Below are 22,898 nucleotides of genomic sequence, written 5' to 3'. Positions count from 1 at the left end.
ACTTACTGTGATTTTGGAGGAGTTACTGGCCTGCCTGCTCCCCTATAAAACAGGGAAAGGAGACCCAGCTCATAGGACTCCAGTATGCAGAAGTTATAGAATGGGATAAGAATAGCCTGCAATAACTTGGCAAGAGCCTGGCAACAGTGACAGCTCAAGGACGTGCTTGCCAGCATCCACCATGCTGCTGATGGGCTGCTTTGTGACTCTGGGAGTACAGAAGGGAACGAGGCTGCTCACCTGTTAATGGTAGTCTCTACTTTTCTTAAGGTAAATGTGGTTTTACGTTTGTAATGAATAGTATTCTGTGAAAGCAGAAAAGCCATCTTTCACAGCTTAAACAGGGCTACTACAACTATTGCTCACTAGGCCCTGTTCTGGGCCCCATTCCAGGACAGACCAGAAGAGCCTTCATACTCACATCTGGCGCTTGATATAGTCCTTGAGCAGCTCCTGGTCCACATTGTAAATCTCAGTGCTGCTGAGATTGTCAAAGTAGTAGGTGATATTGTTCATGTACTTGGGGGTACGGGGTCCCTCTGTACCATCAAATTTTCGGTAGCCAAACTGGTAGTCAAAGTGGGCTACAGTAGAAATGAGCATCATTAGAGAGGGAAGATTCCCGACTACTACCCTTGCCACACTCCCTTGGACATCCTGGAGCCCAAAGGGGCTTCACGTACTTCGAGTGCCACCCCGTCCACGGCCCCGTCCACGACCACGCCCCCGTCCACGGCCACGGAAGGAAGCCCGAGCCCCACCGGCCCCATCACTCTTCACACTCGATGTCTCATCCTGATCATGCCAGGCAGGCTCTGGTTTGGTCTCTGGTTGCCAGGCTGGGGTAGGTGGGGCCACAGATACAGGCATGTAGGTGACAGGTTCAGATCCTATGGTGAGAAAGAACACAAGGTAAATCCAGAGAGTATCCTCCTCATCCAGACCCTCCAAAGCAAGCAGTACATACCTTTGATCTCCCCTCGGGTAGCAGGTGTATGTCTTGGCTCCTGCGGGCGAGTGGGACGCGAGGCCAATTTCTCTCTTGGGACTTCAGGCTTCATGTCTATTTGCAACGGAACCCACTTGTGTTTGTTCCCTGAGGGACAGCATGGGCATGTGAGAGGCATGGCAGGCCCCTCCCTACATGGCTTTTTTTCCTTCCCCAAAAATTCTGGCCCAAAACTATCCATCTGGTAGCCATAGGTGCTGTGGATATTGCTCTATATAAATAAAACACTGATGGCCAGTGACCAGGCAGGAAGTAGGTTGCCAGGCAGAAAGTAGGTGGGACAAGTAGAGAGGAGAATTCTGGGAAGCGGAAGGCTGAAGAGGGAGACACTGCCGCCACCGCCAGGAGAAGCAGCATGTAAAGACTCTGGTAAGCCACCAGCCACGTGGCAAGGTATAGATTTATAAAAATGGGTTAATTTAAGGTAAAAGAACAGTTAGCAAGAAGCCTGCCACGGCCATACAGTTTATAAGTGATATAAGCGTCTGAGTGATTATTTTATATGTGGATTGTAGGACTGTGGGGCTTGGGGAACCTGGAGAGAAGCCCTCCAGCAACACATAGGCACATTCTTTTCAAATACTATGTCTCTGTCTCTCTCTCAAATCTCTAAAATAAGGAGGTCAGTGGCTCTCAGTGTAAGAATCACTTTCTGGTGAGCAGGACACCTAACTTTCCAGGCTCCCTTCACACCCGGGCCACATCACTGCCTGTAAGAACTGATCAGTTTAGGTGGAGTGAACAGGAAACAGGATGGAGAGAGGATGCTGCTGAAGTGAGAATGAGTCAGACTGCCCACCTCAGGCCTGGCTTGAGGGTCTATGAGAAAAAGCAGTCAAGCCTGCATCATTTTGGCGGGTTTTAGAAACTCAGAGCAATGTAAAAGTCCGTTTGAGAGTAGATGTACTAAGGCTTAAAACACAGCTATTCCAAGCAATGAGTCACCTCCTGGCCATCAGACTTATGTCATTTACAAGTTCTGCAAGCATACCTCCCAGGTCCTGGCCAAGCGGGTGCACTCACCTTTCTTCTTCTGCCCGCCTCGCTGGCAGTCTTCATCCCCATTCTTCTCCTCCCCTGACTCATCTGACTTTGTTTTCGGGCTCTCCTTACTGTCCCCTCCATCTCCTTTCTCCTGCTCCTTCATGTCCTTCTTGGGTGGCAGCTTACGGGCAGGCTGAGGCTTGTGGGACTGTGGCTGCAGTAGGCAAGGGAGAGAGTGCACACTAGAGCCTCTTGGGCTGGAGGAGGGACACACCTGGTCACTGGGAATGTGTTAGGGTACACACACAAGACATGGCCATATGTGCCATGAAGTAGGAGAAACAGTTCATTTCTCTAGCCTACCCAAATCGGAAGGTGGAAGAGATGCCGACCCTGGCTTGTCTGGGTATGACCCACTGAGGTGGTCACTAGCTCAGAACACAAGTACTGAGAAGAACAGAACTGACCAAGAGTCTCTTCTGTTAGGGTCTAGGAGAGCTAATCTGGAACCAGTGCTTGACCTGATATCTCTCCTCAATCACTCAGAAAATCCTGGCACAGTAATAGAGAAATATGGGCTTTGGAAAACTACAACACAGCTGTCTCCTAATCTACTGGACCATCAAGAACTACTAACTTCTGGAGTCAGATCACTGGAAGGCAGAAAGGAAATGAACAGTGCCTGGCAGAGCCTGAAACTAGGCTCACATGAAGGTAATCTCTTAATTATTTTATTGCTGCCCACCTTATAGAACTAGTCTCCTTTTGTTTGTTCAGATCAGAAGAAGGGTGTGTGTGTGTGTGTGTGTGTGTGTGTGTGTGTGTGTGTGTGTGTGTGTGTGTGTGTGTGTGTGTGTCCTATGTTACCCAGACTGGCCTTGAACTCTTGGACTGAGCAGTCATCCTTTCAAGTAGCTGGGACTACAGAAGTATACTACAGTGCCCTGCCAACTACTCATCTTCAAAACTCAAAAACGGCGAGGCTTATGGCTCTTGGACAAAAGTCAATTAAGTTTATAAGGACAGTATCTGAACCTGTCAACCCCTCCCCACACTCACCTGAACACTCTTGTGGGCTATCTCTCCAGGTGTAGGCCAATTGATTGCATCTCCAAAGTCACCAACCTGCAAGACATAGTCTATGAAGGCCCCAGGGTTACCCTACCTTGGTCATTTTGCCCCACATCTAAGCTCTGGTTTCTCTGAGAGTTGGACCACTTCAGTTTGTAAACTCAAGACACCATGCATGGGCACCCAGAAAGGGCTTCCATGCTCTCCAGAGAGGGACCAGAAGTGCTTACCGGAACAAGAAGAGGAATCGCCCACTGGAGTCACTGTCCCTGCTTCTTACCTTGCTGCCCTTGCGCTGTTTAGGAGCAGCTGCCCTCACCACCTTGGCTGGAGCAGAAGGTTCTATGGGAACAAGGAGAGAGAAAACAGCTGTTTAGAGCCTGGGTCACCACCATACCCATCCGACCATGCACCTGCCGGTTCCCAGAGGAGCCACTGAAGAGAGGGCAAGAACATGTGCTGACAGCCCTGCCCCCAGGAGTCTAACTATGAGGTGAGGAAGCCCTTAGAGTCCAAGAATATATTTCTTATGAAATACCAGCTGAGGTTCAGGAAGGAAGCCCATGCCCAAATATGCACTGTAACTCAGCTTCCAAACCTATGACAAAATCTGTAAGGGAAAGAAATGGAATCCTCTATAAATTTCTGCATGAGCAGAGAAAGGGAAACTGAAGACATAAGCGGACAAGTCCAGGGCCATACCAAGGCCTGCTCTGTCCTCACTGACTATAGTTGAGGCAAGAACCAGCTTCTCTGTCCCTAAAGAAAGCATATATGCCTATTTGACTCCACAGTTCCGTCTGCTTGGACAGCATCTCACAAAAGTGTCTGTTTTGGAACTCACCACGTAGACCAGGCTGAACTCATAGAGATCCCCCTGCCTCTGCCTCCCAAGCACACCACCATGTCTATCCAGTTCCATCTTTTAAATTTAACCCCAATAATGTAAGATAAGAGCTATGCACAATTTCAGTTCCAACAGTACTGAAATCACCAATTAAGTCTATCCACTTTCACCACAGTCATTAAAATATCATGGTCTCAAATTATGTGGAGATGGACACATTGAAAGAAGATAGTCACAAAATAATGTTTCCTATAGAACAGATGAGGACATGTACATTCATTCACATTCACACATCCACACATCCACAGGGCAGGCAACCTCTGGAAAGATGTGTGTTAGGAATGAAGGGTATATCTACAAAGACGAAGATGGCTTTGAAAGAACACAATATGCAATGTCTTTCTTTTCGAAGGATGTGGCTCTGGTTAGTTTGCTCCTGTCTACATGCACATACTTTCCCAACACAGTTCTGAAAACCAAGGGTGTCTGTCTCTCCCTCCTTTAGAGACCCACAGGATTCTACTCATCCACTTGGCTCTTGCTTCCCTCCCCTGCCATTGCCAGGTCAGGAACTGTTCCAGCCTGCAAGCACAGAAATCTGCCCAGCTGGCCTCACAAGAAGGTTCTTCATCAGACCATGTCCTTTAATGAGCAGAAAGTGTCCTTGCCCAATTCCTAACTGTGAGGTCAATGTATTCCTGGCTTCTGGCCCATTACCGGAGCCACTGCCCCTAATGGTAGATAGACACCTTCCAGTAGCTGGGGTTGTAGAGCCTAGCCCTCAGAACCCTTACCCTCCAGCCCTGAGAAGCAGAATACTAGAAAATCTCAGTTGTAACAAAACCACTGTCCTGTCTGTGACCCCAGGTTGACCCAGATAAGCTATCCACCATCTATTAGTTCTGTGACTAGTCTAAAGACCTTCACCTGTGCCGAATTTGGTGGCATATGCCTTTAATGCTTGCACCTGAGAGAGAGACAGGGCGAATCTCTAGGAATTTAAGTAAGGCCAGCCTAGTCTAGATAGCAAGTTCCAGGATAGCCAAGGATACATAGTGACCCTGTTACAAAAAACAAAAAGGTCTTCACCTTCTTCAGCCCAGAGCCAGGCTAGTGTCCACCTGAGCTCTAACTGGAGTAATTTCTTCATGCGCTGACAGCACTGGTGCATGCTAGGAGGAAAGCAGGCCCCAGGGCTAATGACAAAGTTTACCTACCAGCAAGTATGTAAAGACTGGGAGTGAGGAAGACTGAAGTTGTATCTGAAAAGAGGGCAAAAGTTCTCCAGACAATGGTCTTTTTTTTTTTTTTTTTTTTTTTTTTTTTGGTTTTTCGAGACAGGGTTTCTCTGTAGCTTTGCGCCTTTCCTGGAACTCACTTGGTAGCCCAGGCTGGCCTCGAACTCACAGAGATCCGCCTGGCTCTGCCTCCCGAGTGCTGGGATTAAAGGCGTGCGCCACCACCGCCCGGCCTGACAATGGTCTTTTTAAATGTCTTGGTCTGGGTAAATAAAAGCACATCAGTGGGGCAGTGGTGGGGCACTCAGGAGGCAGGGCCAGGCGGATCTCTGTGAGTTTGAGGCCAGCCTGGTCAACAGAGCGAGTTCCAGGACAGGCTCCAAAGGTACACAGAGAAACCCTGTCTCAATAAACAAACAAACAAACAAACAAACTAAAAAATGCATGTTGCCAGAAAATGGAACATACTAACTCCAACAAGCTGTCTTCTGATTTCCACAGGCATGCCATGGAGCTCCCATTCGTGCAAGCAAATAAATGCAATAAAACCCTTAAGTTCTTTCCTTTTTTTGTTTTTTAAAGGAAGGGTCTTGCTATGTAACCCAAAACAGCATCAAAGTTCCAGCAATCCTCCTGTCCCAGCCTGCCAAGTGCTGAAATTCTAGATGTGTGTCCCACTGCCCAGCTTATTGCTTATTAAAAAAAAAAAACTCTCAACACTGAGCAGTACTGCTGGGATCACCCTGAGATCTCAGCTGAATACGGCCATGGACTGCAAGTTCTGTCTCCAGTACAGAGAGAAAGCCTCAAGGAGCCTGCTCATTCCTATCTAAGTATCACCTGAGGGACAGAGAAGGTTAAAGCGGCCTCACACTTTCCTGGGTCACACAGAACAGTCTTAAATCAGTCCTATGTGGAGTTTGTTAGAAGGTTCCACCCCCAGAGGGCTCACCAAGAGGCTCTACAGTGTCCCATTTTCCCCTGCTCCTTGCTAGAGCCTCAGACTGCCTCCAACAAGTCCCCGAGTTGGGAGGGGAAACCACACGGGACCCTGGGAAATCCAGCAATGTTCTGATGAGCTGCCACCAGTGCTCTTCAGGAGCTGGAAGAGAGAACTAGGCTTCTGCATGACCTCAATCATACATGCATCATCCTTTGGGTCCCATCCCAGCCACCCACTGTAGAAAGCACATAGGCATGCACATATGCACTACATGTGTACAGGGGGAGGGGGTAGAGACAGACAAAACACTGGTCCAGCGGGACTTGACAACTAAAATCATTTCCAATGAAAAACAAATCTTTTGTGCTGATGCTGACCCCTGTGCCATCCTGCACCAAGCCAAGTCAGCCCTCCTATCTGTCTTCTAAAACCTGCACCTGCCACCACCCACCCAAGCCAAGCTCAGAACACACCACTGTCACCTACACAAGACAGCTATATAAGGTACATCTAACCCCACTGTTTGCAGATAGGGAACAAGGGGAAGGATTTTCCTAGAACCAGCTAAGGGCTAGACAGCTTCATTCTCTTGCAAGGGCTCCTATCAGCCTATGAGGAACCCCATGGGTTCCCAGACAGTCACTGGCAGTAAAAGAAGGCCCCTTCTTACTGTAATGTAGGGCTCTTTTCTATTTTTCCCAACTAGTTATCACAGTCTGGGAACAGAGAAGGGGGTTAGTGTAACACTGACATGGTAAGCCCAGGTCCTAGAACAGCTTCCTCCTCAATTAGAAGCTAGAGGGTACATGAAGAGGAGAAATCACCAAATATTGAGTCAACTCTAGAGAAGAGAGAGAGTGCGTGTGTGTGCGTGTGTGTAACACGAAACCCACAGGGCTGGTCAGTCAGATGGCTGAGGGGGTAAAGGTGCTCACTACCACACCTAGCACCTCAGTTCAACGCCCCCCCCCCCAACCAATATGATTTTTTTTTTTTTTTTGAGGAGGGGATGTCTTTTGAGGCAGGGTTTCTCTGTACAGCCCTGAACCAGGCTGGCCTCAAACTCAAGAGATTCCCTTGCCTCTGCCTCCCGAGTTGCTAGGAATAAAGGCGTGCACGGTCACCACCACTACCCAGGAGACCCCTAAGATTAAAGAAGAGAACGAATTCCCGTAACTGACCTTCACATGTGTACTATGCACACACAAAGAAAGAAAGTAGGGGGCTGGAGACATGGCTCAGTGATTAAGAGCATCAGTTGCTCATCCAGAGGACCCAGGTTCAATTTCCAGCACCCACATGGAGGCTCAAAAAATAAACTATCTCAAACTCCAGTCCCAGGAAATCCAATGCCCTCTTTGGGTCTCCACAGGTAGGGAACACACACATACATTAAATAAATAAATAAATAAATAAATAAATAAATAAATAAATAAATAAATAAATAAATACTAAAACATTTAGTAGAAAGTACATAAACAAATAAAAAAAACCAACCTGAACAATAGCAAAAGTATACCAATATTCCTTTGAAAGCCATAGTCTACTTCTGAAAGGAGGCACCTAGGCCTCTTCCTGAAGCTATCTACATAGCAAACTCTTTCCACTCAATTTTAAGGTTTGTTTTTTTGAGTGGAGGGCACAGAGGAGTCCATTATTTCAGAGGAAGGAATGAGACAAACGACAAGTGGCTAGTGGTGGGTGCTGCAGGGCATTAGTAGGAGCCATGGCAGGGTAGATGGGAGGAGTCCCTGTCCTTACAGTGCAGGGCTGATTACGGAGGTTTTGTCTGTGAGTCTCCACTTTCCAGTGTGCCGCCCTCCACTCAAACACCTAGGAAAGCCAGAAGCACAGTTATGTCCACGGAAGGAGCCCTTTTGAGTCTAGACCTCCTCTGTGAGAAGTGAGAGAATACTTCCGTCAGAGGACCCACTGGAACATTTCAGTCCACAAAACACAGAACGCCCAGCACACAGAAAGGCACTCAACAAATGTGTTACAATTTGAACCCCCATCCCGAGAAGTTAGTATTTACCAATAACCTTCACCCTCCGCGGTGAAGAAGGCCACCAAGCTATCTCTCAAAAGGGAGAGTCACCATTCCAGGAGAGCTCTAGAACAGTCTGCTTCAATTCCCAACCCAGATTACAAATCAGACCTCCAAGCCTGCCTCCTAGGCAGAGAGAGACCTGTGGGGAGTGGGCACCGATATCCTCACACTACCCCAGATTAGAGACAGCTGGGCTCCGGGGTGTTTCCCTCAGGAAAAGGAGAAAACCTTCAGAATTCTACAGCTGAAACAGGAAAAGATGGGGAATTTACTGTTGACGACTCAACCTGGCCCTTTTCCCCACAGGGCTTTGGCATAAAGCTCGGCTTTGCTAGAGGAGGAAAGGCCTAGGGCTCCTTCAGTTGAATTTCCAGAATTCAATTTTTTACTCAGGAAGAGAAGAAAGTCCAGGCCCCTGGGAATCCCTCCAGCCCAGCAAAAACCTGGTACAAAGGCTACCAAATATTTTCTGTATTGTCCAATACTAGAGAGACCTAAGGCTGCTAACATTGTGTAACAAAGGCTACCCACAGGGTACACCTGAGTTGCATTGAGTACTTGGTTCAACCACATGGAAAATAATTAAGGTTTTTGGTGGAGAAGGTATGTAGTGATCCAACTCTGTGAGGTCATAGCATAAAGACTGAGTAGGGGAAGAAATACTGGATTGAAACCATGGGCCAGTACAGATGGAGGGATAGGACGGGCTAGTGGGTAAGTCTACAGGAAGGAGTGGGTGGCCAGAGTGGGACCAGAACAGGAGGTCCTAGATTTCCTGGTGCTCGTTATATCCTACAGACCACTGTCTAACAGGGTGAGTTTAGCCTGAACGTTGAACTTGGCTACCTGAGATTCACAAACCAGACAGCTATCCCATCCCTACCCCTGGCTTCCCCACCAGGCCAAAGCCAATGTCCTTTTGAGAGATGCCCCCAGAGCCTGGGTAAAGCCAAGACCCTCTACTAGGCGCTCTCAGACACAGTACATGTTAACTACCCCGTTACCTAATGGCCTCTCCAGTGAACAGGCTTCCTGATGAGTACAAGGATCAAGCTCCTCTCACAGCAGCAAGCACAGAGTCTACCTAGTTCAGGGCCTGGCCCCAGCAGACTACTCACTCAGAGAGTAGTCTGGTTCCAATTTTTGGCCTTTACTCTTGAGCCACCTTGGAGAAAAAAGAAACAAGCAGCCTAGATATTACTGGCTCTCAGACGCCCTGGGCCCAAGCCAGGCACCAATTCTATCAGATGGATGGCTGAGAGCACTGCTGGCCATCCCCCTAACAGCAGCTTCCTCAGATGCATGCAATAAAATCCAGATAGGGCTCTGCAGGTAGGAGAAAACGCAAAAAAGACAAAAAACCTCATCCCAAGCAAGGTGTAAGGTGCTAATGATCGTAGCTACAGTTAAACATGACATGGGTCTCACTTTGAGACAGGGTTTCTCTGTTTAACAGCTCTGGCTGTCCTAAAACTCACTTTGTAGACCAGGGTGGCCTCAAACTCACAAAGATCTGCCTGCCTCTGCCTCCTGAGTGCTGGCTGGGAGTAAAGGCGTGTGTGCCCGGCCGGGTCTCACAATCTTTAAGATAAAGATGAATTCATTCCTTTCCTTGGTCCTAGAAACAATAAAATCAAGATATATGCTTAGAAGTGCTGACCAAGGTTGGAGTCAGCAAGCCACAGAACGACCCAGAATGTGTATTCTGATAGTATAGGCCATGACTTAACCACAAGGAAAAGGTGGGAAAGAAGCTAGGGGCCACAGAGCAGGCCAGACGGCACTGGCCTTGAGTACCAGTGACCTGATCATCTGCTAGCCTCCCCGCCCCCCCCCCCCCCCAGGTCCTCCACCAGACTTTGCCCCAGGAAGGTTCCTCAGTCAAACCTTGGACCAGAGCACAGGGTCCTGCCTCACCCCAGCTCAGAGCCCTGACTATGGAAGGCAGTGAAGCCACAGGGAGGGAGGTGACCCACTTATGCCTCTCCCTCCCAGGCCAGCCTAGGCAGAGTCAAGAGTCAGAATCTAGGGGCTGGAGAGATGGCTCAGCGGTTAAGAGCACTGACTGTCCTTCCAGAGGTCCTGAGTTCAATTCCCAGCAACCACATGGTGGCTCACAGCCATCTGTAATGAGATCTTGTGCCCTCTTCTGGCCAGCAATCACACATGCGGCATACATAATAAATAAATAAATCTTTAAAAAAAAAGATTAAAAAAAAAAGAGTCAGAATCTAGAGATGGACAAGTCTGTCTTTGTCCCATTCCTACAAACTCCAGCAACTCCCCAACAGAAGGCTTCTCTACAGGGTAAAAAGGCTGTCTGGTTAGCCTCCATACCTTGCATGAGCTCTCTGTGGCCTGGACTGCCATTTTATAGGCCTTCCTCTACCCTACACCTCCTGTCCAGCCCCCAAGTCTGCAGATAAAACACAGGAGGGACTCAGGGTGGAGGAAGGTCAGATCATCTTGAAGCCCTGAAGAAACGAAGTTGCAGGCCAACATCCACCTTGCATGAATATTGTGCATGAGTCCACAGGCCAGGGGCGGAGGGGGGGTGCGGGGGCCCTAGGAGTGGGGTGCTAGGTAGCAGTCACATGATGCTTGCTAGCCTGGCCAAGCCCAAGGGACTATCTTTAGCTTATGGTGACCCATGCATTCAGTGCTCCCATTCCTCCTGCCCAGGCAGGGACCTTGCAGCCCATTAGTGGCTATGCCCCCCCCCCTAGCTGGTACCAGTTCCTGAAGCTCTATCCAAAAGTGGGCTGAAATCCCAGCTATCTGATTGGCACTGGACTCTAGTCAGATCAGCCAACTACCACCTTTAGCTGCATGCTGACTTATAGAAAACTTGAGTGGGTATCTTCTAACAAGACACCACTGAATCTCTTCAAAGGATGCCACCTTTCTAGTGCTGAGCAAACAGGGAAGAGACTTCCTTTCATACATGCTATGCTGAAGTAAAGCAGATCACATGATCCTTCCTTCACCAAAGTAAAAGCCTTATTGTAAAAGCCTCCAAGAGGCCCCTCCTCCACCACTACCCAACAGGAAGATGCCATCTAGTAAGCAATTCTAGATCAGGTTCTAACTCAGCCTATGGTGTCAGGAATTCCAAGGGCCCAATGACCCCTGAAGTGCTGGCATCTATGAACCTATCTCACTCACTCAGGAGGGACCATTATCATCACTAACTAGCTCAACACAGTCTACAGTGATGAACTCCATTATGTGCACGGCTAGCTCATGTTTCACAACAACTCAAGAAAGTACGTATCATTATGACAGTTAACTTACAAAGAAACCAAGGCTCAAAGAAGCTCACTCAACTAGCAGGTAGCAGAGGTAGGACTGAAAGCCAGGTAGTCTCTGCCCAGCACATCTTGCCTTACAAACTGGCCAAGTGTCTTACAGAGAACTTCTGGGAGCTCTACAAGTGCAGGTCCCCAGCGTCCAGGACCATAGTCTTGGTGTCAAAAGCTCACTGTAAGTAAATACTGACCAAACATATGGTTACCTCTCAATTCTCAGGGATAGAGGTAAGTGACCCCATGCATTGCAACCAAGCAGCCAGGCCACACAGCTGGATTCTCACACCGATGTAAGCACCCAAGGCCATCTGTGGGAAAGTGTGAAATAGGCAAAACAGCACAACAAACTCCCAATCCTTAGGCTTTGGTTGCAAAGACCCCCAGGCAGTACTATAACCCACCACCAATCCTGTGGCTGGAATACTCCCCTTGTCCTGAACACAGGCTTAATGCTCCAAGAGGGGCTTAGTTCCTAAGTAAGCAAACAGCAAAATTCCACAAGCTGATACTGTTTAGCTAAGTCACTGTTCATTCGAGGAAGGATTTTTGAGATAGGGTTTCAAGTAGCTCAGGCTAGCCTGGACTCCCAATTCTTCTGTCTCAATCTCTCAATTACTAGAATTAATTACAGGTGAGCGCCACCTGTCAAATTTCACTCCTTTCACAATATAGCCCTGGCTGGCCTGGAATTCAGACATCCACCTCATGAGTTCTAGGATCAAAGGCAAAGGCATGCAAAATCACCCCTAGCTTCAAAATTCATTCCCGAAAACACTTCCATGCACTATAGCCCCGTGGCTTCCTAAGTCACTCCCAAGCCCCATCCTGTTTCACAGACACAAGGGTGCTCTGCTGCAAGCTGGACTATCACTGTCCCCAAGATGATGCTACCCTAACACAGATCATTTCTGTCTGGTGATGAGCAACCGCCTACAGTACTACAAACTCTTTTTTGTTTTGTTCATCTTTGAAACAGGTGCTAACTAAGAAGTCCAGGTGGGACTGAAGAGATGATTCATCAGTTAAGAGCACTGGCTGCAGAGGGATGGTGGTGGCCCATGACTTAAATCCCATCACTTTAAAGGTAGAGGTAGGAGGATCTCTGAGTTTGAGGCCAACCTGATCTACAAAGCAAGTTCTACGACAGCCAGGGCTACACAGAGAAACTCTGTCTCAAAAAAACCAAAAATAAAATAAAATGCATGCACATGGCACAGACACACATGTGGGCAAAACCCTCATACATATAAAATAATAAAAATAAAGCCTTGGCTACTGTCAAATCTCCCTGCCTCGGCCTCCAAAGACCACATGTGAGTTACCTCTACAGCCCTGTACCAAGAATCTCAAGCAGTTGACTGCTGGGAAAGGCTTCTGGCTCTCCAAGAAATTACCTTCTACTGCCCTGATTATGGGAGTGGATATGCTGACACCCAACACAAGTAGGACTGAAGAGGAACCGAAAACACTCATTGCATACTGGGAGTCTGCAGTGCTGTTGAAGTGGTCCTGGGATATGAAGTTGCAGCTTCCCAATATAGAGTCTTCTCAATACTCTCCCCAGCAAAAAGCTGTATGCACCCATTCCCATTCATGGGGTAGAGGAGGGGCTTCCCTGAACCATTGACAGAGCTTCTACTATCCATATGCTTCCTCACATACACCAGAATTCTAACCCAATAGGAGGGGTGCTTGAACACCTTATTCTTCAGTGAGGAGCAATGGACTAGGATGGGCCCTAAAGTCCCTCAATTATAAGCTTTAAGTCACTACAGAACAGGAATAGATCAAGCTGGGCAGAACACATGGTAACTCATCTCTATGGCAGCAGCCCTGGCTCCTAAAACCTAATCAGTTCAGTGCTGTGTGCTATGTCCCAATAGGGAAGGAGAGAAGCCTAGGACAGCAGGACCAAAAAAAAAAAAAAAGAGCAACTAATGTTGTTCTACCCACAGTCTCCAGATCCTGCTCAAAGACGCCTTTGAGTTACTGCATAACTACACTTTCCACAGATGTGGAGGGAGAGCCACGAATGGCCAGCTCATCTATAATCCAAGCAGGAAAGCAGAAAGATTACAAGTCTTTGGAGAACCTGAGCTACCACACCAAGTTTGGGGCTAGCTTCAGCTACACAGTGAAACCCTATATCTCAAAAAATAAAACAGTGGAGTAGACCTGATTCCCACACCAAACCAATCCCACCAACGATGTCCCTACCCAGCCACTGGGTTAAAGGCATGGACTGTGGAACCCATCTTTGACTGTGCTAACCAACTGCCAACCTAACACACAAGGCCTGGGCAGATGGGTCAAAATGAACCAAGAGAGCTCACATACCCCAGAACTTGATAAGCTTTAACTGGGCAACACAGCATTAATGACTAACAAAGTGGCACACAACATGTCAGGCAGGCTGCTTGCTGGGACTGCATGACATTCACTCACAGCAGTTAAGGTGAAATGAGCTCAGGGAGGTACAGCAACCCTTTTTCATTGCTTTGGGCAATTTCCAAATCTTTTAGGACCCAAAAGGATGGAAATAGGGAAAGTGTGGCTGGCAGACAGTGCACTGAAACTCAAGACATCCAGTTAATCTGAATTTAGGGTAGGCAATAAGAATTGTCCTATGCAATACTCAGGGCACACTTAAAATACTCATAAAATTCAGTTATCTGAAACCCAACTTAACTGGTATTCTATATTCTTAGTTGCTAAACCTGGCATGAGAGAGAAGGATGGACCACTACCTCCTGTTCAAACTCAAAAGTGGCTGGAATGTACTACAGTCCCTGCTGTGGATACCTGTCAAGAACACACCCCCACCCCAGGGGTGGGTAGTAGCCTACAGTCTTTCCAGGCTTCCCTCATGATGATTTTTACTTTATACACCGATTCTCTCAAAAGCAGCCAGCTGCCCATGGAGACAAGCTTCCTTTGAAACTTAGAGCTTAAAGACCTCAGCCCCAGATTCAAATATGTAAGAATTACCATCTGAGAAGTTTTATCAGCATATAGATTGCTCACTCTACCCTTCTAGAACTTTCTGCTCAGAAAGGTGGGAACAAGAATCTGTTGGGGCTGGGCATGGTGATGCATCTTTAATCCTAGCACTTGGGAGGCAGAGGCAGGCAGGTCTCTCTGAGTTCCAGGACAGTCAGAGCTACACAGTGAGACCCTGTCTCAAAAAACCAAACAGGGAAGAAAAAAACAAAAAAAGACCATATTGGGTATATAATGCTGTCCCCACGTTGACCAAGCAGCAACAGAGTAGACAATTCCAAGGTGGTTTGGGACATAACTTGACACTAAATCAAGAGATCTTAAACTGTAATTTGGTAGGGGTTACCCAGAACCACACCACCTGACATTTTGAAATCAGAGCTTCTTAAGCTAGGAGCTAGTACAGCTAGATTCTTAGTCTAATATTTTTTTTATTTTATATTACATTCTGCTAGGTGAATTAAGAGCTTCTTTTTAAAAAATGGTAATAATACTAATAAGATGGTAGAGCTGTGTGCCTTTAATCCCAGCATTTGGGAGGCAGACGGATCTCTGTGAGTTTGAGGACAGCCTAGTCGACAAGAGTGAGTTCCAAGACAGCTAGGACTACAGAGAGACCCTGTCTGGAAAACAAACAAAACAAAAAGATGGTTGGAGCGGTTACAGAAACAGCCCCCAAATCCTCCCCACTTCACTACTCCACTAGATTCCAGAACAGAAAATTGTGTGAAAAATCCTCACCTCACAGCTGTGGAAACGTGACCAGAGATACAGTAACATGGCACTTCTGTGGTCTAAGATCAAATAGGGGTAGGGACAAGTTCTCTCCAGATCCCAAAAATCTACCTAGGAATGTGTGCAGTGCTGGAACCTCCAGTTTTAACAAATTCCCTGCCGCAGAGAATGGGCCTGGCCTCCAGCCCTGCTGAGGGTTCACATCTAATTAGGAGAGGGATCAGGAAGTTTTAATGATGTGAGCAAAGAACCAGAGAAAAGTTTACTAACCAGTCTGCACTTCAAGCCAGGAATAAAGAACGATGAGGTGAGGAGCTGAAGGTTGTGGCAAACAGGAGGTCACAGGGAGTCGGTCTGGGCTAGGCTTGAGGTTTAGCTTCACACCAACCTCCCAACTGCGGCTGTGCCAGGAGAACAAAAACTCTAAAAGTCACTGTCCATCTGTGTCATCCTTATAGCCAGTTTCCACCTTTTCTTCCTCCTAAATCTGCTATTTGCCTTACCCAATGTCCTGTGTCCAGGTCCCTTAAAATAATGGTTACTACTGTTTACTAAGCACTTATCTGGGAAATCAAGCCTCCTGGTGTAAGTCTTTATGCATTACCTTTACAATCCACACAGCAAAAGACCTTGTTTTAGAAGACGTTCAGGGGCTGGAGAAATGGCTCAGAGGTTAAGAGCACTGGCTGCTCTTCCAGAGGACCTGGGTTCAATCCCCAGCACCGACATGGCAGCTCACAACTGTAACTCCAGTTCCAGGGGATCTGACAACCTCACACACACATACATGCAAGCAAAACACTAATGCACATAAAATAAAAATAAATAGATTATAAAAGGAGGAGGAGGTGGGGGAGGAGGAGGAGGAAGAGAAGAAGAAGAGGTTCAAAGCTAAAGCCAAAAGAATTTAAGTTTAAGCCAAAGAGCACAGAGTAGAAAAGTATGTGACTCCAAAGATCTGAAAACATAAGTAACACAGGAAATGAAAGCCAGGTGTTTTTTTTTGTGTGTGTGTGTGTGTGTGTGTGTGTTGTTTTTTGTTTTTTTGAGACAGGGATTTTCTGTAGTTTTGGTGCCTGTCCTGGATCTCGCTCTGTAGGTGGAACTCACAGAGATCCACCTGGCTCTGCCTCCCAAGTGCTGGGATCAAAGGCATGCACCACAGCCGCCCAGCGCTAGAGTTTTTTGTTTGTTTTTAATGCCCCCAAAGAACTCTAAGCTCAAGTCTGCAGACTTTGTTTTCTTTTGAGGCAGGGTCTCTCAAAGCAGCTATGGCTATCCTAGAGCTCACTATGTAGACCAGATGAACCTCTAACTCCAAGACCCTCCTGCCTCTGCCTCCTGAATGCTGGATTCAAGTGTGTACCACCTTTACTATGCCTGCGAGTCTTACAGGAAATGAGGCTACTCAACAGAAATTTAGCTCTCTGAAAGTAGTTCACCTGTGTGTGTGTGTGGGGGGGGGGGGTTGAGGGGATGGTGAGAGTCAAAGCTCTTGTTATCACAAAAGCAATGATGCCCTATGGCCTACTCAACAGCAAGGTCTTGGGTTCGAGCACAAACCACAAAGCCCCAGAGAATTTTGCTTCCAGAAGCAGAACTGAATGGGTGCGGACACTAAAAAGCCCACAGATCAAAATGTCCAAGAGGAGGCTGGAAGGGGGAAACAAGGTGAAAAGCCAGGATATGCATTTCAACCCTGCTCTCAGGCCCAGGGGAAAACTGAATGGGGCATAAGTTACCTTTCCTTACTCTTGATGACCAGTGCTAAGTACTTCCTCACCCACCACCACTACATCTGTCCCACTAGAATAAGCTGCTGTCTTCCCACTCCATAGAACTGAGACGTGACTTTGCTGACTTGTCTCAATGGTGAACTGGATCATGGATGTGGCTCAGTGATAAAGCACTCACCCAGTACTCCTAAGGCTCTGGGTTCAGTTGCCAGCAAACTGATTTTGAGATCCCAGGCCTGGGATCCTGCCACTGGGAAGCGATGGTGAACAGCCAGCCCCCACTCCTGGTGCTCAGCATATGAGGCTTTAATCTTTAGCCTACCTGTGACTGGCTCATGCTCCTGGCTAACATCGCTCTACAGAATCTCAGGCAGCAAGAGGCTAAAAATGTCTGGATCTATGCCTGCTACAGGCAGAGGAGCAACAGCCACCAACTGAGTGCTTACAACTCCAGTCAGCAATGCATGAACAGCACTCTTCTCTCAATTACATGTGCATATGATGTGCTGGGGAAAGGTGAAGGCAGGACTACAAACAGGATCTGGTATGTATGAGCTGACAAGGCTGACAATGGGATCAGTCTGTCTCCATGCAGAGACTACTCTGCCCTAAAACAAGACTTACAACTCTTTTTTTTTTTTTTTTTTTTTTTTTTTGGTTTTTCGAGACAGGGTTTCTCTGTGTAGCTTTGCACCTTTCCTGGAACTCACTTGGTAGCCCAGGCTGGCCTCGAACTCACAAAGATCCGCCTGCCTCTGCCTCCCGAGTGCTGGGATTAAAGGCGTGCGCCACCACCGCCCGGCTAAGACTTACAACTCTTAAGCCTGGGCTCTCCCCAAGAAATGAAGGAAAGCCAGGAAGAACAAATGCAAGCCAAGTATTCTGAAGAAGACCTGGATGGTGGTTGGATAGCTGCTTGGAACTGGTTTGTCCTACTCACCTATTCCAGCTACCAGTAGGACAGTGTAGCTGCTAGGCCACTGCCAGCTTAAGCAACATTTGCCTTGGTGCAAGTAATAGAACAGGAGAGAACAAATAGCCTGACTTAGCACTGCAGTCCCAGAAAAACTCGAACAGCATCTACACTGCTCACTGCCACTATCCATGGCATGCTATCCATGCACACACATCACAGTCACTACAAGGGCAAACTAGCTGCCTCCTTCAAAGGGGTAGCTGTCTAGCAGCAGGCAAACAGTGCCCTGGGAAGCAGCCCCAAAAAATGTTTCATTTTGGGAATGAGAGGACGAAGCAACAAGGAAAACTGGCTTCTGTGCACCTTGACGACAAGAGGATGCCCTTCCACATGAATGCTGGGCAGCCCTAGAGGGAGTCTACTATATACCCACTCTAGCACTGCTGGTCAGCATCTACCAATGGTGTCCTGGAGGTTTGGAGACACTTACTGGACAAGCCCAGATGAGGGTCTCTCCACTGATTTCTTCTACAGCTACTTTCAAAAAAACCAAATGTTAGGCTATGAGAACTCTGAGAAGGCAGCAGGTATGGAAGAAAGAACATTGGTCCTGCATGGTGGCGAAGGTCAAGTGTGCCTATGCTACCAGGCTTCTCTCAGCCAGGACAGGGGCATATGCCCATGTGAATTCTTAGCATGACTCTGTGACCTCCCACAGAGCTCAGGGAGCCAAAGCTGCTGGGCAGAGTGAGGGCCACAAGCAGCAGCTGTCTAGCTGCTGACTAGAGTTCCTGCCTTCCCTCTCCCAAGCCTGCTGGGAGCCAGGAACTTTCCTCATCCGTGCTAAGCAAACGCTACCAACTGAGTAACATCCCCAGCTCACTGTACTGCACTTCTAGCCGCAGTACTGGTTTAGAGAAAGATGTAATCCTATTAGTGCTTACTAGTACTCATGGTCGCTGGTGGGGCACAATGCCACAGTTCTCCTTTTACTAAAATCTATTTGGACTTTTTTTTTTTTAAATAATAAATTGTTATTGCCTGAGTAATCTAAAAAGATTTTTGCCGGGTGGTGGTGGTGGTGGCGGTGGCGGTGGCGGCGGCGCATGCCTTTAGTCCCAGCACTTGGGAGGCAGAGGCAGGCAGATCTCTTTGAGTTCAAGGCCAGCCTGGGCTACAAAGTGAGTTTCAGGACAGGCTCCCAAAGCTACACAGAGAAACCCTGTCTCAGAAAAGCAAGCAAACAAACAAACAAACAAACAAACAAATCCACTTCAAAAAGCTAAGAAGCTAAGCACACAATAGTTAGTGGCCCAAGGACCTCACAAAGCCTGTGAAGAGCCAGCCCACCCTTGCTACCCTTTAGGCTAGACCTGAAAAATCCCCAAGGTCAGCAGCTCTCTTTCCAAAAGATCTGTATGGCCCTGACATAACTAAAAAGAACATCTCTTGGGAAGAAGGTCCAAGGCTCTCTGGCAGGATCCAAAGTTCCCAACACTTGGCTCATACCCACTAGTCTTATGCCCAGAGAGCTGAGCCTGCCAAAGGGGCAGTGGGGCCTCTGGGCTGATGCTTGAAGGTAAGTATAAGTCCTCTCCTTCCAGACAGCTCAAGTTTTGTAGATATATATGCATATGTATGTACGTAATATGTAAACACACACATTCTCTTAGGGAGAATGCAGGCTAGGCAACAGGTAAGACATTGATTTTTGGAGTAAATGTGTTACAGGCAAATCTCAACTACTCACTACTGCACGGCCTTAAGCTTATGTGCATTGGTATTTTGCTTGCATGTATGTCTGTATGAAGGTGTCAGGTCCTCTAGAACCTGACAGTTACAGACAGTTGTGAACTACCATGTGAGTGCTGGGAAATGAACTCAGGTCCTCTGGAAAAGCAGCCAGTGCTCTTAACTACTGAGCCATCTTGCCAGTCCCCTGTTTTCTTATAAAATAAAGATCATGCTCAGAACTAGGCCCCACATGGCTGTGGTAAAAAATGAATGGCGATAATGAATGGGTAGAGGTTCAGAGCTCTGACAAGCATGTAAGAAGTAAGAGTACCATGAAACTTTAACCAGACTCTCTATGGCAAACTGAGAGAGGCACAGCAGCTTGGCTAAGTACTGGACACAACACCCACTGTGAGAAAAGATGAGAAAAGAAGGCCAAAGTCAGAACTGACTTCTCTATGCTTTCATCTCAGCCTGCTCTGAACCTACTAATGAAGTCTTATCCAGTTGGTCAAAACTCACAGCAAGGTCCAGCATGGCAGCATATGCCTTTAATCCTGGCACATGGGAGGCAGAGTTCCAAGCCAGTCTGGCCTACATAGTGAGTTCCATGACAGCCAGGACTGCACTGTAGCACTAACAACCCACAGCAGTTGCTGACACAGCAGTCTCTGTCCTGAGAGGAATAGAAAACTATTAAGACCCAGGGTCATTGGGGCTGGAGAGATGGCTCAGCAGTTAAGAATCTGTATTGCTCTTCAAGAGGACCTGAGTTTGAGACCTGCATTAGATCCCCAGCAATCACATCAGGCGGCTCACACATGCCTGTAACGCCATCCCCAGATAGTGATCCTTTTGGCCTCTGCAGGAACACACACATTTTTTTTTTTTAAAGACTCAGGGTCATGATCCTTCTGTAACTTATCCAGGATTTGCAATTCTTTGCCCTGCTACTTCTGGTGCCCCATACTAACCATTCACATCTTATTCCAACTCCACCCAGCAGGAGCTTGGAAAGGCATGCAGATACCAGCTCAAGAGATCTGGAACCAAAAAACCCAATACCCCTTTTGTCTGAGTGGCATGGCATGATTAGTTCAGGCCCTAGGCACTTGAGATGTTCAGAGGAAGTAAGAAACAGCATTCCACAGGGAAACAGTGAGTTGGTTTAAAAAAAAAAATCAGAAAGAAAGAAAGGGGGTTGGGGAGATGGCTCAGTGGTTAAGAATAGTCACTGGCTGCTCTTCCAGAGGACCTGGGTTCAATCCCCAGCAACCACATGGCAGCTCACAACTGTCAGTAGTTCTAGTTCCAGGGGATCTGACACCCTCATACAGACACACATGCAGATAAAAACACCCATGCATATGAAGAAATAAAGAGAGAGAGAGAGAGAGAGAGAGAGAGAGAGAGAGAGAAAGAAAAAGAAAGAAAGAAAGAAAGAAAGAAAGAAAGAAAGAAAGAAAGAAAGAAAGAAAGAAAGAAAGAAAGAAAGAAAGAGGGTGGAGAGGTGGTTCAGTGGTTAAGAGCACTGGCTGCTCTTCCAGAGGATCAAGGTTAAATTCTCAGCAGCCACATGGCAGATCACACCTGCCTATAACTCTCCTTCCAGGGCTTCTGACACTCTCACACAGACATACATGTAGGTAAAACATCAATGAACATGAAATAAAAATAAGCTATATATTTTTAAAAAGAAGAAAGAAAAGAAAACCTGGCCAGGTGGTGGTGGCACACACCCACCCTTGGGAGGGCCCTTTAATCCCAGCCCTGTGAGTTCAAGGCCAATCTGGTCTACAGAGAGAGTTCCAGGACATCCAGGACTACAGAGAAACCCTGTCTTGAAAAAAAAAAAAAGAAAGAAAGAAAAGAAAACCTGACTCACAACCTAATCATCACAGTCTCATAAAGTTTCTACTGTTTTCCTTTTTAGTCTTTTGAGGACATCTCATGTAGGCTAAACTGGCCTCCAAATCTGCTGTGCAGCAAAGGCTGGCCTTGGGCTTCTTTCCTTCTCTCAGCTTCCCCAGTGCTGGGATGACAACATCCCTCTGATAAAGGTTACTCACAGTATCTCCAGAAAGGAAGGCAAGAGGGCAGACTCTCCATCTTCCTGCTGCCTAGAGTGGTCTATGTCATCTACCAACCCCAGAGCACGGAGCTTCACTGGTCCCACTCAGTCAGACACTGGAGCAGCTGAAGCCAAAGACTGTAGCCACAGATCTCCTGCAGGGCCAGGTAGTGGTGGGTCTCTGAATTCTGAAGCCAGCCTGATCTACAGAGTGGAGTTCCAAGACAGCTAGGACTATGCAGAGAAAGCCTGTCTCAAAAAACAAAACATTTTTTAAAATCAATCTCTCTCTCTCTCTCTCTCTCTCTCTCTCTCTCTCTCTCTCTCTCTCTCTCTCTCTCTCTGTGTGTGTGTGTGTGTGTGTGTGTGTGTGTTCGTTCTTGTGAATGCAGTACCCCCCCCCCAGACCAGGAGGGCATTAGGTCCCCTGGAAGTAGAATTACAGGTGGTCATGGGTTCTGGGAAAAGAACTAAAGTACTCTGAAAGAACAGCCAGTGCTATTAACCAGTTGAGCCCTCTCTGCAGCCCACACATTTCCTAGGAAAGCAGACTTGCAGGTATAAACAAAGACTTTGCCTACATTCTGCTCTGACAGAAGGCAAAGGAAAAAATTTTTATTGAGATCTCACTTGAATACCATGACTCAAGTCCTGTTTTAGATCAAACAAAACAACCTTCTGGACTGTTTAAATTCCCTAAGAAACAACACATCGAAAAGCAACTTTTAACCCTTACCATCTTGTAATTCTGGCTCAGTCATTTCTGGATCATACATGCTACTAAGTATCCTAATGTATCTGTGGAACAAGAATCTCCAACAAGTAGCTCTGGCATCATTCGCTTCATGAAGGTCTACTGCAGACTTGCCTGAGTTTCCTGCAGGCATTTCTGCTTCCACCTTGCTCCCCACCCCTTTCTCCACAAAACTGAGGAATCTTTCAACATTTTTGTTGTTGTTTTCAAGACAGGGTTTCTCTGGGTAGCCCTAACTCACTCTGTAGACCAGGCTGACCTCATCTTGCACTCACAGATATCCACTTGCCTCTCCCTCCCAAGCGCTGGGGTTAATCTGAGGAATCTTAAAGCATATATACTTCAGTGTCATTGCTCTCCAGCTTCCACACAGAATTCCCTAAATATCTGAGCCCTCCTCATCCTCCATCTCTATCCTTGGAGGATACTAAGTGTCTGCAGTTTCTCAGGCTAGAATGATCACTCTGGTCATGCCAACACCTTAACAATGGCTGCCCCTAGA

The 22,898-nt window shown here is 47.3% G+C and overlaps 1 protein-coding gene across 10 annotated transcripts in view; it reads right to left on the bottom strand.

Annotated features, from left to right (window-relative positions):
- Positions 1–22,898, bottom strand: part of Larp1 (La ribonucleoprotein 1, translational regulator) — a 51,032-nt gene that overhangs the window by 15,455 nt on the left and 12,679 nt on the right. For 8 of the 10 annotated variants that reach the window (XM_016003489.3, XM_042284042.2, XM_076542391.1 and 5 more), the window contains 6 exons: positions 3,345–3,406; positions 3,053–3,118; positions 2,033–2,207; positions 968–1,096; positions 684–890; positions 422–584 (listed from right to left, as the gene is read on the bottom strand). In XM_016003489.3, the coding sequence (XP_015858975.2) occupies positions 422–584; positions 684–890; positions 968–1,096; positions 2,033–2,207; positions 3,053–3,118; positions 3,345–3,406 (802 nt within the window). Of the gene's footprint in view, positions 1–421; positions 585–683; positions 891–967; positions 1,097–2,032; positions 2,208–3,052; positions 3,119–3,344; positions 3,407–15,455; positions 15,582–21,640; positions 21,892–22,898 lie in introns of those variants that run through there. The other 2 variants (XM_076542392.1, XM_076542393.1) reach the window with 2 other exon arrangements.

The sequence above is a fragment of the Peromyscus maniculatus genome, chromosome 8 (genome assembly GCF_049852395.1).
Source record: "Peromyscus maniculatus bairdii isolate BWxNUB_F1_BW_parent chromosome 8, HU_Pman_BW_mat_3.1, whole genome shotgun sequence".
In the NCBI taxonomy this organism is placed as follows: domain Eukaryota; kingdom Metazoa; phylum Chordata; class Mammalia; order Rodentia; family Cricetidae; genus Peromyscus; species Peromyscus maniculatus.
Note: the sequence above shows the minus strand (reverse complement) of the source record. Positions and strands in the feature narration are given on the sequence as shown.